The 17,455-nt window shown below is 44.9% G+C and overlaps 1 protein-coding gene across 1 annotated transcript in view; it reads left to right on the top strand.

The window, feature by feature from the left end:
* Positions 1 to 1,229: 1,229 nt before the first annotated feature.
* TACR1 (tachykinin receptor 1) overlaps positions 1,230 to 17,455 on the top strand; it is a 177,665-nt gene continuing 161,439 nt past the window's right edge. Inside the window, exon 1 of the mRNA XM_062209724.1 lies at positions 1,230 to 1,644. Within this exon, the coding sequence (XP_062065708.1) occupies positions 1,256 to 1,644 (389 nt within the window). The 5' untranslated portion in view covers positions 1,230 to 1,255. The remainder of the gene's footprint in view (positions 1,645 to 17,455) is intronic.

Genomic DNA, 17,455 nt, shown 5'->3' with positions numbered 1-17,455 from the left:
AGATGGGGAAAGCGCCCCCAAAGCTTAGAGTCTCTTAGCACCTCCCAGGAGCATCAGCCCGCTAGGGGAACAGGAGATTTATATTTTAGGGGGCGCTTCCTAACTACAACCTCCTCGGGAAAGTTGTTTTCCAGAAGGTAGCATCCCAAGCGAGCCTGCATCGCACGGCGGCTCGCAAGACACCACCACACTTGCCCGACTGCCATTGCCAGAGACAAGCAAGCGCCTCTGCAGAGCTGTCGCAGGGCTCGGGCTGCCTCCCGCAAGTTCAATGTCCTCTACTCTGCTTTTCACAAACCCTTTCTCTCCCCCCCCCCCCCCCCACCCGCCAGCAGCCTGGTGTGACTCTGGTTCCAGATGCAAACCCCACCTGGACTCCCAGACCGCCTACTGCCCCCTCGCGGAGTGTACCGGGCTCCCCGGCTCCAAGATGCCAAGACGCCCGCAGCAGGTAGCAAGCAGGAAAAGGCGTGGTGGCTGCGGCGGCGGTGGAGTGAGACAGCTGCCAACCGCTGGCGCAGCTGCAGCGCTGCGCACAGGGACTGGCGAGCACGCAACCCAGGTACTGCCCCTCGCTGGTGACGTCTCTGCAGCTGGTTATAAAGCCTTGTGCACAGCCTGCCGAGGTGCTGCTGCTAAGTCCCGGCACTGAGCAGGACCCAATTCAAAAGGCGCCGGCGAAGCTGCAGGAGGTGGTGGCGGCGGCCGCTTCAGAGAAAGCGAAGGAAAATTCTCCAGCTGGAAACGGTGCCCTAGAATCCCGGCCATAGACTCAGAACTTTTACAGGACGTGCTGCAACGGGCTTCCTTTGCCCACCAACTCCTCAGACAGCCCAAGGCTTTGCCTTTTCCCGTCCAAGGAAGGCGAAATAAGAGTTGCAAGCAGCAGCAGGTGCAGAAATCCCGGGCTCTTGGGCTTCCTAGAACTGTAGCCCGTGGAATTTCTTTTCTTCTCCCAGCATAACGCGGGCGAGATGCTGTCTCCAGATTTTTTAACTCAAATGCTTCCCGAAGCTTGAAAGTGGAGAAATTCAGAGCCACGAGGGGCAGGTGGACAGCGCATCCGGAAGCGTAAATTTTCTGAGCGCCAAGTCTCCTGCTTGCAAGGAGAGACTTCCGCATAGAGAAAGACTTCCTCCTTTCAGTCTGTCCTACGCACGATCCTGAGCCTCGGGCACCTGCCTAGGACCCTGGTGAGAAGGGGCCGGGGGACTCTGTGAAGAAGAGAGGGCTTTACCTCCGTGCTGCGTGGGAAATGGATAACGTCCTCCCAGTGGACTCAGACCTCTTCCCAAACATCTCCACTAACACCTCTGAACCCAACCAATTTGTGCAGCCAGCCTGGCAAATTGTCCTCTGGGCGGCTGCCTATACGGTCATCGTGGTGACCTCCGTGGTGGGCAATGTGGTGGTGATGTGGATCATTTTGGCCCACAAGAGAATGAGGACAGTGACCAATTACTTCCTTGTGAACCTAGCCTTCGCAGAGGCATCCATGGCTGCCTTCAATACAGTCGTGAACTTCACCTATGCTGTCCACAACGAGTGGTACTATGGCCTGTTCTACTGCAAATTCCACAACTTCTTCCCCATCGCTGCAGTCTTTGCCAGTATCTACTCCATGACCGCCGTGGCCTTTGATAGGTGAGTTTGCCCTTTGTGGAAGAGGGAGACAATGTCCCTAGAGTGTGGTAGCATTGCTATGTAGGTTTGGGGATGAATCACATAGGGTCCAAGGGGAAGATTAGCCACTCTGACCTTGCAGGCTTTGCTAACATCCAACTGAGTCACTTGTTGATGGGGGATATGGTCTTATCTCCTCATTTTTCTTCCTATTTTGTCTTTATTTTTCTCCCCCTTCTTACCCATAACCAGTCTCCCCTCTTTTCAACACACACTCCCCTTTTCTTCATTTAATTCCCCTTTCTTCATCCCTCCACACTTTCCTTTCAACTCCTGTTTTGTTCCTTTCCATATATTGTTTCTCCCCTTTTTCCTTAAAACCCGAGCTTACCCAGAGCATGGCCAAGGGGCTAGCCTCTGACTGTGAGGCAGCCTCTTGTTGCCTTTGGGTTTTAAATACACCTAGACAGAAGTCCTCATTTGTCACTGTTTGCTGAAAACACCAGCACTTCTGATTCTCATTTCAACTCCCCAATATTATTCGGATATGAAGAGTATTTCAACAGAATCCCCCAAATCTCCAGATTCTAACTCCACTCTGTCTGTGCTGCCAGAATTCCTCACTTAGGGATGAGAGGCAACTGTGCTGTTCTTAAGGAATTCCACAGATGGGTCCAGAGAGCTTCCCCAAGGGGTTTCCTCCATTTCTCTCATAATGAAAGGTCTGGGTTTGGTAGCCTGTTGTATCTACAAAGAAATGTGCTTGAAAGAGGCAGAAGAGAGTGCTTCCTTACCTGCAACCAACAGGTTAGGGTTTCAGAAGATGATTGAAAGTGAAAAGGCTGGCATTCCGGAAGGAATGGCTCTTCAGGTGGCATGATGAGAAATTGGTTATGGCACAGCTCGGTGGGTTTTGACCTTTACATGGTCGTCACAGGTCTCTAATATGTAGGTCTATGCATACGCAGATGTTAAATGTTTACCTGGGATGTAGAGGTATGTTTAAAACACCTGGCACTGTGATGTTCAAATGGATGTTTTTCATCTTTCCTAAGACAGTTGAATATGAGAAACGCAAGGAGTTAGGAGAAAACTTAGGAAAAAAAATTTCAAACCACTAACCCTTTTGCATAAAAACTGTGGCTAGTAATTGATTTGAGCTCTTTTCCAGGTTGTATTTGTGGTTAATGTAAGTATGTTTTGTAAAAGTGCTCATCCATAGTCAATCTGTACTTCCATCCTTGTAGTGGTTTGCAAATGCTGATTTGTGAGTTCCATGTGCACTAGCGTTTACACAGCTCTTGGGTGTTTGTTGCGTGAAAACAAAGTGTGGTGAATCAATGTATATTTTAAACATAGAAGATAAACCAAAGTAGCAGTGAAATGAGTTATTTTGTAAAGTTACCTCTCCTGTGATCCTGGTTTTCATATGTTCTAAAGCATGTGTGATGTACACCTGCATATCTTTCTGCATTAATGCACTCCTTTAACCTCGCAGCAGCTTCCTTAAACTTAAGAAAGTGCAAACAAAACAAAGTGCCTGGTATGATATATGAGGATAATTAAATATCACTTGCAGTGAAATCCAAAATCATTTCAGCCTTAACACACATGCTTTTGATGGTCCCTGTGTTAGCGGTGAGATGCTATTTTTTACAGAGCTGATGCCTTGCACGAACTCTAGGGAGACCTGGCAGTCAGTGTGAGCTGGAGCATTCTGCAGCTGATGGAGCACCAGCAGAAAGCTCTCTCCCTTCAGCTTACACAGAAACAGGCTGTGTTGCACAGCCCTGCTATTTCCTTTTGAACTTGATCAGTGGTAGGAGTCAGTCTCAGGGTCCTCACAGCAGATCCAGTTGGATACTGGACTTCCCTTCCGCTGTTGTTTTTCTCTAGGTAAGCCGTGGCAGGACCCTGACCCTCTGTGACACCTGCTTATTGAGATCAGAGTGTCTGGAGTGTGAAAGCTGTAAGAAGTGACAGCAACAAGAAATGTCTCCATGTTTCTGATGTGCAGATACAGCCCAGCGAGGTTATCCCTAGCAGTTCAAGATTAGAGCTCAATATAGAGTCATTTCGGGGATGAGGCTTCTATCTCCACATTTTCCAAGTCTCTGTCTCCACATCTTCCAAGGCTCCTCTCTTTGCCTGCTCAGCCTCATGAGCACACCATGAACTCACCACCCTCCCCCCCACCAGCCCTCTGATGGATGTATTCTTGCATTCATGGTTATCCATTCTCTCTTTAAAAATAATAGCAGTGTGGTTTTCCTGACTGTAAAATTAAACCTTGTTCCCTGCAGAAGACATAAGAAATATGAAGAGCATAGAAAGACACACACACACACACACATCAACCATTCCCTTATCATCCAGAAATAACATCTGCCAACACTTGAGTTTCACTTTTATGAATATTACACTACATAACAGAGGTCAGAGTCTACCTAATTTTGTTCCTTACTTTTTTCTATTGATATTAATGGAAAACATAAACAATTTCCCCATGTTATTAAAAAGTCTTCAGAACCAATGTCTTCATGGTTTCCTATTTTTCTATTATATGATTGTGCAATTATTTTCTTAACCATTCCCCTATTGTTGCATATTTAGGTGATATAGATCTCTTCCTATTATGATTGATGCTCTAATGAATATTTCCGTATGATGATTTTGTTTGCTTTCATGTTTCTTCCCTTAAGATGGATTTCCAGAAGTGAAATTATTGGTCAGATGAAATGAATTCTAAAAAAGATTCCTCCTAATTTTAAAGGATTATAAACTCTGTTCAGAGCAAGGAATGCATTTGTACTCTCTTGTTTATTTTTATCTCTTCAGTGCAAAGCAGAACGCTTGGCACCTAACATTCATTTACTTGTTTATAATATGTGAATGAATGAAGAAGATAACACGTTTTCAGAGGAGCATTTGAAAAATACATAAAATTAAAAGAAAATGTAAAAATTTCTTATAATCCCACTACTTACAGTTAACCAGTTAAACCCTTGAATGCTAACTATGATTACTTTTTCATCCAGTGATTTATGCCACAGTTATTCATACAGCTATTACTTTTAAGTTAATTTTAGATCAAAATTAAAAGCAGTTCCAGTGGATGAGACTTTTAAGGTTTTTGTTGTTGTCATTGTTTTATTACACTGTAACATGGGTCCATGTCATGTCATGATATTTTTTACAAAATAATATATTTAGGGGCCGGCGCCGTGGTGCAGTAGATTAATCCTCCGCCTGTGGTGCTGGCATCCCAAATGGGCGCCGGTTCTAGTCCCGGCTGCTCCTCTTCCAATCCAGCTCTCTGCTGTGGCCTGGGAAGGCATTAGAAGATGGCCCAAGTCCTTGGGCCCCTGCACCCACATGGGAGACTGGGAAGAAGCTCCTGGCTCCTGGCTCCAGATTGGCACAGCTCCATCCAATACAGCCACCTGTGGAGTAAACCAACGGACAGAAGACCTTTCTCTCTGTCTCTCCCTGTCACTGTCTGTAACTCTGTCTCTCAAATAAATAAAATCTTTTTTTTTTTTTGACAGGCAGAGTGGACAGTGAGAGAGAGACAGAGAGAAAGGTCTTTCTTTGCCATTGGTTCACCCTCCAATGGCCGCTGCTGCCGGCTTGCTGCAGCCAGCGCACGGGGCTGATCCGAAGCCAGGAGCCAGGTGCTTCTCCTGGTCTCCCATGGGGTGCAGAGCCCAAGCACTTGAGCCATCCTCCACTGCACTCCCAGGCCACAGCAGAGAGCTGACCTGGAAGAGGGGCAACCAAGACAGAATCCGGCACCCTGACCAGGACTAGAACCCGGTGTGCCGGCACCACAGGTAGAGGATTAGCCTAGTGAGCTGCAGCGCCGGCCCTAAAATAAAATATTTTTAAAAAATGATATATTTAGTAGATAAATTGTATCACATGGGTATAATAATTTTAACCATTGTTCTATTTTTATCTTTTTAAATTTTTCATTATTACAACTAATGTGAAATTAATAGCCTGAACATATATCTTAAGAGCATCTCTGCTTCTTTCCTCAGACTAAACACTTGGAAGTGGGATCATTGGGTCAAATTATCTTGGTAAACTTTCCAGATCCTTCTAAAATATAAATGCAGAGACACAAACTTCAGCTGCAGATTATAGTACAAATTGGACTGTTTCCTGTGGTCTTTCTATAAATAGGTAGAAAAGAGGGATAGACAAGGACATAGAGACAGAAGATCCCCTTCAGAAGGAATACTGATTATTAAAGGTGATAGTTACCTAGAATTAAAAAAAATGCAGACACAAGTATAGTTAAACAAGGTCAGATGTGAACCCCAACAAATCATAGGGATTTGAACTTTTGAAACTCTGTAATTTCTCCCAATTTCAGTTTAAAAATTCTCTGCTACTGTAAAAGCTAAAACGTGTGTGTTGCTCTTACATGAAATTTGGAGATGGGAGACATTAGGTGACAACTCCCGTTTATAGGGTCAGAGATGATGACAGGTTCTGTGTGGTGATGTGGCTAGTGATATGGTGAAGAATGGAGGAAGGGAACAGGGGTGCCAGTCCTTAAGCCCCAGAGGAAGGAGTAAAAGGACGAGAGGGAATCAGACTTGGGACCTTGCACATGGCAACAAGAGACTCAAAAAAAACCGCTGCCCGGTGTCACTGCTTTTCTGCTTGGCAGGGACAGCTACTATTTCAGCAAAACGAAAGGTGTAAGCTGCTCGTGCCTCATACTGGTCCTGAATATGTTGTGTTTGAGTGAAAGAAAGCATCCAAATTGGGTTGGCCTCTGGACAATAGAAGATATGAGCAGGACCACAATTAGAGTTGCCCAGATTGTAGTAATAGATAAAGGCAAAAGAGGGAATGAGCTTCCTGAGTAAAAGAGGAACCTAGGAAAAAGCCATGCGTAAATAACAGGACTCCTGCCACTGCTCCCTGGTGTTCAGGCAAACTCTGTCCCAGCCACACCCAGATAACAGTGTAGATAACCCCCTTCCTGGGTCTTGGCTAGACCTGGAGTCTGTCCTTCAAATTTAGCATGTTGACAGGAACAGGATGCCATTGTCTATCTCAGGATAGTCCTTCCCTCTCCCCCAACCCAGAGGCAAGACTTACACTCTAGGACCCTCCTGGTCTCCCATGCGGGTGCAGGGCCCAAGCACTTGGACCATCCTCCACTGCCTTCTCGGGCCATAGCAGAGAGCTGGACTGGAAGAGGGGCAACCAGGACAGACTCTAGCACCCCAATCTGGCATCACCTGGGGTGCCAGTGATGCAGGGTGAGGATTAGCCTAGTGAGCCGCGGGCTGGCCTTTTCTCATTTCTTTACTGGTTTGTTATGTTGTTGTTGAATTTCTTGAGTTCCTTGTAGATTCTGGAAGTTAACTCTTTATCAGTTGTGTAATTTGCAAATGTTTTCTCCCATTCAGTTGGTTACCTCTTCACTTTGCTGAGTGCTTCTTGTGCAGTTCAGAAGCTTCTCAGCTTTATGGCCCATTTGTCAATTTTGGCTTTGCCCGTGCTTCTTGAGCCTTTTCCAAAGAGCCTTTGCCTACGTTAATGTCCTGCAGAGTTTCCCCAATATCCTCTATTAATTTGATGGTATCAGGTCATAGATTTAAGTCTTTGATTCATTTTGAGTGGATTTTTATGTAAGGTGTAAGGCAGAGGTCTTGTTTCATACTTCTCATGTGGAGATCCAATTTTCCTAGTACCATTTGTTGCTAGACTGTCTTTTCTCCAGGGATTGTTTTTAGCCCCTTTGTAGAAGATTGGTTGGTTGGAGATGTGTAGATTGATTTCTGGCATTTCTATTCTGTTCCATTAGTCTACATGCCTATTTTTGTGCCAGTAACAGGCACAAATTGATGATTACTGTCCTGTAGTAAGTCTTGAAATCTGGTATTATGCCTTTAGCTTTGTTTTTGTTGTTTAAGAATGCTTTAGCTATTCAGAATCTCTTGTGTTTCCATATGAATTTTAGTATCTTTTTTTCTAGATCTGAGAAGACTGTTGGTATTTTGATTGGGATTCCATTGAATCTGTAAATTGCTTTTGGTAGTATGGACTTTTTGGTGATATTAATATTTCTAATCCATGAACATGGAAGATTTTTTCCATTTTTTTGTGTCTTCTATTTCTTTAATATTTTGTAATTTTCATCATTGATATCTTTCACCTCCTTAGTTGAATTTATTTCAAGGTATTTAACTTTTTTTTATATGTATTGTGAATGGTAGTAATCTTCAAATTTCTTTCTCAGTCATGAGAAACACAAAGGCAATTGATTTTTGTGTGTTAATTTTATATCCTGCAACTTTACCAAACTCTGTTGAGAGTTCCAAATGTCTCTTAGTGGATTGTTTTGGTTTCCCCAATTATGGAATCATGTCATCAGCCAACAGGGATAATTTAACTTCCTCCTTTCCAACTTGTATCCCTTTTATTTCTTTTTCTTGGCTAATAATTCTCGCTAAGACTTCCAGGACTACATTAATAACAGTGGTGTATAGAAAAATCCTGTAGAAGACTAGAGGAGGGACATCCTTCCAGCAGCAATGATGATCAAAGAAGACCTCCAAAGTTGAACTGAGAATGGCCTTTAAGACTATATAAGGCTTTTAGAGAGAATGATTTTTATTTTTATTATGATTTTTATTTATTTGAAAGAGAGAGAAATGGAAAGAGAGAGACAGACAGAGTGAGAGGTCTTCCATCTTCTTCCATCCCCAAACACTCACAAAAGTCAAGGCCTGGCCAGGCCATAGCCGGGAATCAGGAACTCAGTCCAAGTTTCCCACATTGATGGCAGGAACCAACTGCTTAAACCATCACCTGTTGCCTCACAGAGTCTGAATTAGCAAGAAGCTGGAATCGGAAGAAGAAGCTGGGACTTGATCCCAGGCCCTCCAACATGGAATGGCACATCCAAAGCAATGTTTTAACCTCTGTAACAGATCGACCTTAAGAGGATGATTTTTAAATAGTAGCATTCCAGGAAGAAGAAGAAACCTGATGACAAAAAGAAGTCAAATGTTGCAGAGTTTGGGGGGAATGATAGGTTAATTCCACTGTGTGAGTTTACATGTGAATGAGAGAATGAATGGAAGAATGAATGAATTGGTGGGAAGAAAAAGAATACAGTTTATGCTGGCTTTGATGTAACAATATGATAATTATCTGGAAATACTCAACAAGAAAGTTGAGAGGTGGCAATAGAGTATGAGAAACCAAGGATTAAAATACAGACTTTGGAATTCCAAAAAAGGGGATAATTGGAATTTGGAAAGCAGAGAATGTCTCTTCTACTTATGTAATTGTATCCAGAGAAAATCTCCAAGATTCAGAGGAAGGTCCTAGCAGGCACTAAAAGGGAGGGGAAAAAAAGAAGAAACAAGTAGACAGGTAGTACCGAAGTCAGGGTATGTGGCATGGGGACAGAGAGGTGGCTAGTGGTTGATTGTGTTCACTAGTGTCACTAGAATCCAAGTACAATGAGAACACTGGATTGTGGAAATAGATAACATTGGTGACCTATAAGAGACAATGTCAGCTGACTGTGCTCAGGAGGGAAGAGTTCAATGGCAATGACAGGAATGACCTCTTCCTCATCCATCCATCAAACCATGTTTTATCTACTCTGTGCCAGATTCTGAGGCAGGAAGACATTGACTTTGCCCTCTTGTTCTCAGGTTGGTGATTGCCCAGATGCTAATGCCATATAACCTAATGCAGTCAGAGCCATGCTGCCAGGTCTTGGCACACAAAGCAAAGAACTACCTAAAAAAAGAATATGGGAAGAGCTCACTAGAAAAAGAGGAGGAGAAGCACCAAAGTACAAAGAATTTGGAGTTGTAGGTTTTTAAAAAATAATAACCTTGGGGCCAACACTGTGCCCATATGGGTGCCAGTTCCAGTCCCACCTGCTCACTTACTGTGCACCTCCCTGCTAATCTTCTGGAAAAGCAGCAGCAGATCCCCAAGTCCTTGGTTCCCTACACCCAAGTGGGAGATCCAGAAGAGGTTCCTGGCTCCTGGCTTCAGATTGGCCCAGCTCTGGCCATTGTAGCCATTTGGGGAGTGAACCAGTGGATGGAAGATCTCTCTCTCTCTCTCTCTCTCTCCCTCCCTCCCTCCCTCCCTCTCTCTCTCTCCCCCCCCCCAACTCTCTCTCCCCAACTCTCTCTGTAACTGTACTTTTCAAATAAGCTAGTAAATATTTTTTTAAAATAAAAGATAATCTCAGGAACACTGGATAGGTAATACTCATGAATTATAATATCTGTCACTTGGAAATTAGAAAGGAGATTTCATGTTAATACAATGAGAATGTTAATTTTTATTTATGCTTTCCAATATGTTGTCTTATCTAATCCCCAAGATGCTGATGGAGTTTCTGTTCTACCTTAGAAAGACCACAGAAGCAATGTTTTTAGCATTATCCTTCCACTCTCCATTCTCTCTCAGCTTGGAGACCTATGCAGTTTGCTTTTTTGCATCTTAGATGACTGCTTGCATATTCCTGTGCTCAGGTGGTTTATGGACAATATCTCATCTAAGGAAAGCTGTCATTAAAAGCAAATGTGTGATATAAGTGTCCTAAAGAGAGAGTATTAGGGACCCCTTAACAATTTCCACTCAAATAAAAATTCTGCATTCCAGATAGGGCCATGAAATTCTGCTTAATTATTTTTCTTTAGTTGTCTCATTTGTTCAATCAACTGTTAAATCATTATGAAATTCTTCCTTTTTTGAACAGAAGTCTGCCTCTGGTTTGGACTGTTCCTATCAGTTCAGTGACTCTTCTGTATGGCGGTGTTTCCAATACATCATCCCTCCTAAAACTTCCCCATCCTGGTTAACTGTCCCTGAATCCCTCATCTGTGTGTCCTTGTTGGTCTCTATCAGTTACTCCCATTTGTTAACAGTCCCCTTAGAAGGAGATGGCTGGAATGAAGCATTAGCCTATTACCATTACCCTGTCCAGCACCCCTGTTGTAGGACTGGCATCCCACCTGTGACTTCATTGTCCTCTGAGGTTTAGCTCAGGAGTCACCCCTACTGAGAAGACAATCTTGATCTTCATAAAAGTCCAAAAGAGGTGCCCTTATTATCTATCCATTCCCACAGCATTTATCCAGTGGTGTTGGGACTTTGTTCTGAACCCTGTGGATCTCTCCCACATTCCCCTGCACACTGGACTGCAGGTTCCATGAAAACAGAGATGGTTTATTTAGCTTCCTGTTTCCAGAAACTATCCAGGTGCTTGGCACAAAATAGGTACTGACCAGAATATATCATGGAAGACTGACAGTGCCTCTCTCCACAACCCAATCTGAAAATAAGACCCAGTGTGTTAGGCCCTGAATCAACCCTACATTACTATGCTTTGGAGCCAAAGAAAATTCAGTCAGATTTCTGCCTACCATGGAGTTATGCTATGAAATGGAATGCTTTTCATTCAGGACCCTGCTGTTCCAGAATAACCACAGGTTCTAATTCACACTTGCCTCTCCCATAGTCCATCTGCTGAGCCCCACAGTTCTCCTCACTAATGCCTTGGGGCCCTCATTAGGTATTGTGTCCCAAGAGATACCTTCTCACTGGAGGAGGTGTGGATCATTTCCACCTTGCCTATCCAGGCATACTGGACACTCCTAGACATTTCATAGACCCTTCTGGCCCCACTGTTGTCATTCCTGGCTTTTTCTCCACCACTTCCACTAACAAGAGTGCACTCTCCCATCTACCTGTCCTTCCTGAGGTGGGACCAACCAGAAATTTACTCTCCACCCAGACCTCCAAGCCCTGTAGCTTCAGTTTCCTGAATGCCTATTAAAATATGGTCTACAACAGGAATACATCCTGAGAAGTGCACCATTGAGTATTTTATTTTAGTGTGAACACCAGACAGCATATTTACACAAATCAAAACATCCACCAGGTCTTGGAGGACCACAGTGGTGCATGTTGTGTGTTGCTCACCAAACATCATTATGTGGTGCATATCTGTACCACAGACACAGGAATATCTCAGCACACTGAGGAGGTCATGGTCTGGAGCAAAGACTGAGGGATTAGCTTACATTGCCCCAAACTCCCCTCTTGTCCCCTGGAGAGACTATAATTCCACATCTATGGAAGGAGAAATAAGAGGCTATGTGTATGAGGAAACCCTGAGATGAATAAACACATTAACAAGGTCCTTGACTCTTAATCCTCAGAATGAATTTTAATGCAGCAAATGATTTCTCTAGGAAATTTGTCTAAGCAGCCTTGGGCCTGATCCCTTGACCTCCGTTATTATTGATTCTTGACTTGATCTACTTTCCAACTCAGCTTCATCTCTGTGGTTAATACATAGGCCTCCCTGTGAGAGTGCCTTTTGTGCCCTTTAATAACTTTACTTTTAGGCTTTGACAGCAGGGTGGAGTGGAGGAAGGAGCAGAAGAGTTGGGCTGCAGTACAGATTCTGCCTATTGTTATGCCAACTTGAGCAAGACCTCAGTTTCCTCATCTGATAAAAGACATGCAGGAAAAGGTACCTTCTAGGATACTGTTGCAAGGAGGGAGGGAAAGGTGTGGGCAGTCCCGACTTCACTGCCTGCCTTTCAGCCAGAGCTCTTTTCACAGAAATAAGCATTGTGATCTCTCACAAACCTTGACCCATGCTTGTGTCTCTCCCACATGACTGTTCCAGTCACAGTCTCTTGCTGGATCCCTACTTTAGGTACAATAGCGACAGAGAGAAACATTTAGATCTTTGCTCCTTAAAGTTGTAATTGGAAATCCTCATGACTGGCTTGGCAAATCCCTTGCTAAATGCTTCTCAGCACCCTTCCTGTCTTTGGGGATGTGCGTACCTCTTCCAGAAGTCCATTGTTTGGATATTGTATGTCACGCTCCAGAGAAAACGAATGTTTTATCTCATGCCCAAAGCTATACATTCACCTCCCAATCTTTTATCCCAACATCGCTACCCTCACAAGGAGAGTATCATTTGCAACTTTAATGTGTGAGGGGGAACTTATTGAAAAAGCTGTTGCAACTGCCTGAGTTTAGCTGATACTTAATTTATTAAAGTTGAAGTGTTTAGCCTTTGAGCACCTCTTATAAATCATGGGACTTCTCTTACAAATCTAATTTGTGTCCATTAAAGTGTTACGTGTTCATTTTTCCTTGACCTTGGACTGAAGTTGAATTCATTCTGAAACACAAGACAATCCTTCCCCAGAAACTTGCTAGCACCATGTTCAAACGCAATCAATCAAATGGTCTTGCATATGAGTGTTTTCAGCTAGTCACAGATTTTTACAAACTTAGCAGATTAAACAATCTTTAAAATGCAAATAGCACTTATAAGCTTGATTAATTAAATTCCCCTAAACATTTCATACTATAATCACAAACTTAATACATCTTGTTTTCTTAAAAACATTAAATCTTTAACAGGATGACATAAATAGGAGAAACGATTTTTCTCAGGAGTTACATAGCTCTTGTGAAGTTAATAAGTCAAGACTTCTAAATTTAGCACACCAAATTCTTTTCAAGCATTTCAGGCTTCTAAGACTTAAACATAAATTCAGCAGATGAGGTGCTTATAAGCATCTAAACACTGACTACAAAATTAATTTGTTAAATACTCCTAAGCATTGCAATAAAAATTACAAATCTGCCAGGTGACTTCTCTAACTTCCCAGATTCTTATTTCCAACATCTTAGAAGCAAATCGCACACAAAGAAATACCCGCCACAAAAGTCAACTACGGTGCACACATTACCTATAGAGAAGTATCATCTCTTCATGCCTGATTTCTTTTTAAAACGCCTTCCCAGGCTCAGCAAGTTCTACAAGCAGAGGTAGCAGAATCCTCTTCTCTGTAAGGGGTGGTTGAAGCTCTGGCACCAGGGCTTGAGTCTGAGTCCCAAATGTCAGCATGTGCACAGGTGTCTTCCCCCCAGAGCTGCAGCCCAGTGTCTGAGCCCTTCTCACAGGAAGCCTCTGGCTGCTCAGTGTCCACAGGGTCCTGAGGTACTCTCTATCTCCTTAGCATCCTTCAAGGTTTGTTCTTCCCCAATATTTATCCTGCACTGTATCATCTGATGTACACAGAAGGAAGCATGCTGAGCCTCATCCCACCCCTTGTTTGCATCCAAAGTCTTTCCTCTTTTTTAAGTATTTATTTATTTAAGAGGTCGAATGTCAGAGTGAGAGAGGGAGAGGTGGATCTTCCATCTGCTGGTTCGCTCCCCACATAGCCACAACAGCCAAAGCTAGGAGCCAGGAACTCCATCCAGGTCTCCCACCTGGGTAATGGGAACTCAAATACTTGAGCCGTCATCCATTGCTTCCCAGGTGCATTAGCAGGGAGCTGGATTGGAAATGGAACAGCCAGGACTGAATTGGTGCTCTGATATGAGATAAGGGTGTCCTGAGCTGCAGCTCAACCTGCCTCTTCATCCAGCCTTCTACAACATCTGCCTCTGCATCCAGCCTTATCTAACATGATTAGAGTCCACTACATTCTGTACACTCGGATTTTACCATTTTAGAAGTTCTCATTAACATGGAAAAAGTGAAATGTCCCCCACCCCCAAATCCTCCCACCAAAACAAAGTCACCACCTGTCCTGAGTCTTTTGGTTTCTTTTCTGAGTCTGAGAATTTTTCTGGGTGTATCTTACTTCTCCACATAAGCCATCAAAACAGATTGTGGGGGCCAGCGCTGAGGCATAGTGGGCTTAGCCACCGCCTATAATGCCGGCATCCCATGGGGCACTGGTTGAGTCTAGGCTCCTCCACTTCCAATCCATCTCTATGGTAATATACCTGGGAAAGCATCAGAAGATGGCCCAAGTGCTTGGGCCCCTGAACCCACATGGGAGACCCTGATAAAGCTCCTGGCTTCAACCTGGCACAGCCGTAGCCACTGCAGCCATTTGGAGAGTGAACCAACACATAGTAGGTATCTCTGTCTCATTCCTTCTCCTTTCTTTCTCTCTCTCTCTCTCTCCCTCCCTCCCTCCCTGCCTCTCTTTAACTCTACCTTTAAAATAAAATAAAAACAAATCTTTAGAAAACTGGGGTAGTGTGATTTGGTTTCAGCAAACCCTGGCTGTCAGCATGTTTTCATATTGCAACTGCTCCAGATAGGTTGCATGCCTCTTATATGAAAGATCTACACAGCGGCTTCCTCCCCTCTTGGCATGATGTGTTCCACAGCAGGGCCTTTCTTCCTGGGGCCTGGAAGCTGCCTAGCATCCTTCAGTCCTCCACCTGGATTATCAGGTGCTGTTTCATTAGATCAACTGGATTTTCCCTCTGAGATGGAATCTGCCACTGCTTCACAGCTCAGTGCCTGTTGGTTTCTTTCACCTTCCTTTCCTCCTCACTGCCACCAATTTCGGATAACAAAAAATCATCTCAAGTGATGCTCAAGCTAGTGCCCTGAGCCATAGATGGACTGATGATCAGCTGTCTGGGCCCAGTGATGCCAGCCACGCACCCCTCCCCCCCTTGTCGCCATCATGCGATAGAATTGAGACTGTAATTTTGAAAAGCCTTGTGCGCACATTTAGTGACATGAGGAAAGTAGGAGCGTAGGCTTAAATACCCACCTTGTATGATTTATTGATTTGATTTTACTACAGAGAAATGTCCCCTTTGAATAATTAATCGTTTTCATAAGAGGATTTGTCTGACTCTGAAAATGTTTACCCAGAAGTAAACCCACCTACAAACAGCAGAAATACTCTCCTAAATAGTCCCAGGGAGCCAGAGGGGACCCAAAAAGGCCCTAGAATTCATGATGGGGCCCACAGTAGAAGCCGGCCTGAGTGCGGTGTATGGCTGGTTAGCTGGGCGACATAACTGGCCTGTTCAAAGAGGTCCTGGAAGCTCTGAGAGAAACCCTGCTGCTCCGATCCTCACTGGGTAGACACATCACTTAGACTTTCTTGTTTCCAAAGTTCCTTTCTCTGCCTAACTGGAAGCACGAGGGGTCTGGAAGTTGATGTGTTAAAGATGTAGCCAGAGGGGCCTCGTTGTGTCCCAGACAGCCCACATTGCGTGGCAGCTGTGTCCCTGCTGCTCCACCTCTGATCTGGCTGACGTGCCTGGGACAGCAGAGAATGGTGGGCCGAGTGCCTCAAGCCTGACACCCACACGGGAGACCCAGGTGGAGCTCTGGGCAACTGGCTTAGGCCTGGCCCAATTCCAGTCTTTGTGCCATTTGGAGAGAGAACCAGTGAATAAAAGCACTTTGTCTCTCTCTTTCTCTCTGTGTGTGTCTCTCTCAAATAAACAAATCTTAAAATTAGTTAGCTAAAAAAATCAACCAGAGCCATCCTAAGGACCCAGTGGCCCAGCTACGGCACTGCCAGTTTGACCCTTCAGGCAGAATACAGAGAAGCCGGAGATCTGACCCTTCTCTTCCTTTCTGGGGCTCTCCCTCCACGGATGCTGCAACCAGCTCAAGTCTGTGCTGAGACGCTTCCCAACGTACTTCACAAATGTGCGATCTCAAACCACTGCTCCGCTCTCTTCACAGACCCATGCAACGGAGTTACACCAAGAGGAGAGTAACTGATTAAAATCCCACTGAAGTAGGAAAGCTATGGGCCTCTTTCCACCTCCCACGTCCCACTTTTTATACTTTAAAATGGAAATGTCAATACGGGCTGGAAGGAGTGCTAGAGTTCAGGTAGCACAAGTGTCCGGAGTTTGGCTCTCACCAAATAGCCCCATGTGTCTACCAAGGAGGCTGCTGCAGAATGCTGCGGGCCTGCCGGCAGAAGCCCAGCCTTGGCTTCTGTTCCTCACACTTGTTCGTCACTGATTTTTATGGTAAATACACAGCCGTTTTTTAAAAACATTTTTAGGCCGGCGCCGTGGCTTAACAGGCTAATCCTCCGCCTTGCGGCACCGGCACACCGGGTTCTAGTCCCGGTTGGGGTGCCGGATTCTATCCCGGTTGCCCCTCTTCCAGGCCAGCTCTCTGCTATGGCCCGGGAAGGCAGTGGAGGATGGCCCAAGTGCTTGAGCCCTGCACCCGCATGGGAGACCAGGAGAAGCACCTGGCTCCTGGCTTTGGATCAGCGAGATGCGCCAGCCGCAGCGGCCATTGGAGGGTGAACCAAAGGCAAAAAGGAAGACCTTTCTCTCTGTCTCTCTCTCTATCCACTCTGTCTGTCAAAAAAAAAAATTTTTTTAAAAGATGTATGTATTTTCCTGAGAGGCATAGTTACAGACAGAAGGAGAAACAGAGAGGTCTTCCATCCACTGGTTCACTTCCTAAATGGCCTCAACTGCCAGAGCTGGGCCAAATCAAAGCTAGGAGCCAGAGGTTTCTTCTGGGTCTCCTACGCAGGTGCAGGGCCATCTTCTTCTGCTTTCCCAGGCCATAGCAGAGAGCTGGATCGGAAATGGAGCAGACAGGACCCGGACTGGCATCCATATGGGACACTGCAGGTGGATGCTTAACCTATGGCACAGCGCCAGCCCCGTCACAGTGTTTTTATAACTTAAGGATGCCATGATCAAGAAAGAACTTGGGATCACAGTCCCAGCCAGCTCCCAGGGTCCCCCAGGTTGGGGCTGAGGGCAGCAGTGCAACCCTGTAGAGATGACTCAAGCGATTCTTGACCCCTCTGGTGTCTTCATCAATGGGTTTGTGCTGTTTCCAAATCCTGAGGCAAGAGCCAGTTTTTAAAAAGCTGGGCTTTCTGCCAAGGTCCGTCGGGACCCACACTTCATCTGGAAGCTTTGCTGCTTTTCTCTGTGTCTTTCCCTTCTCCCTTGCTCTCTACACCTGGGTAACCAAAAAAAA

This window comes from Lepus europaeus, chromosome 13 (genome assembly GCF_033115175.1).
Source record: "Lepus europaeus isolate LE1 chromosome 13, mLepTim1.pri, whole genome shotgun sequence".
Classification (NCBI taxonomy): Eukaryota; Metazoa; Chordata; class Mammalia; order Lagomorpha; family Leporidae; genus Lepus; species Lepus europaeus.
This window is presented reverse-complemented; position numbering and strand designations above follow the sequence as displayed.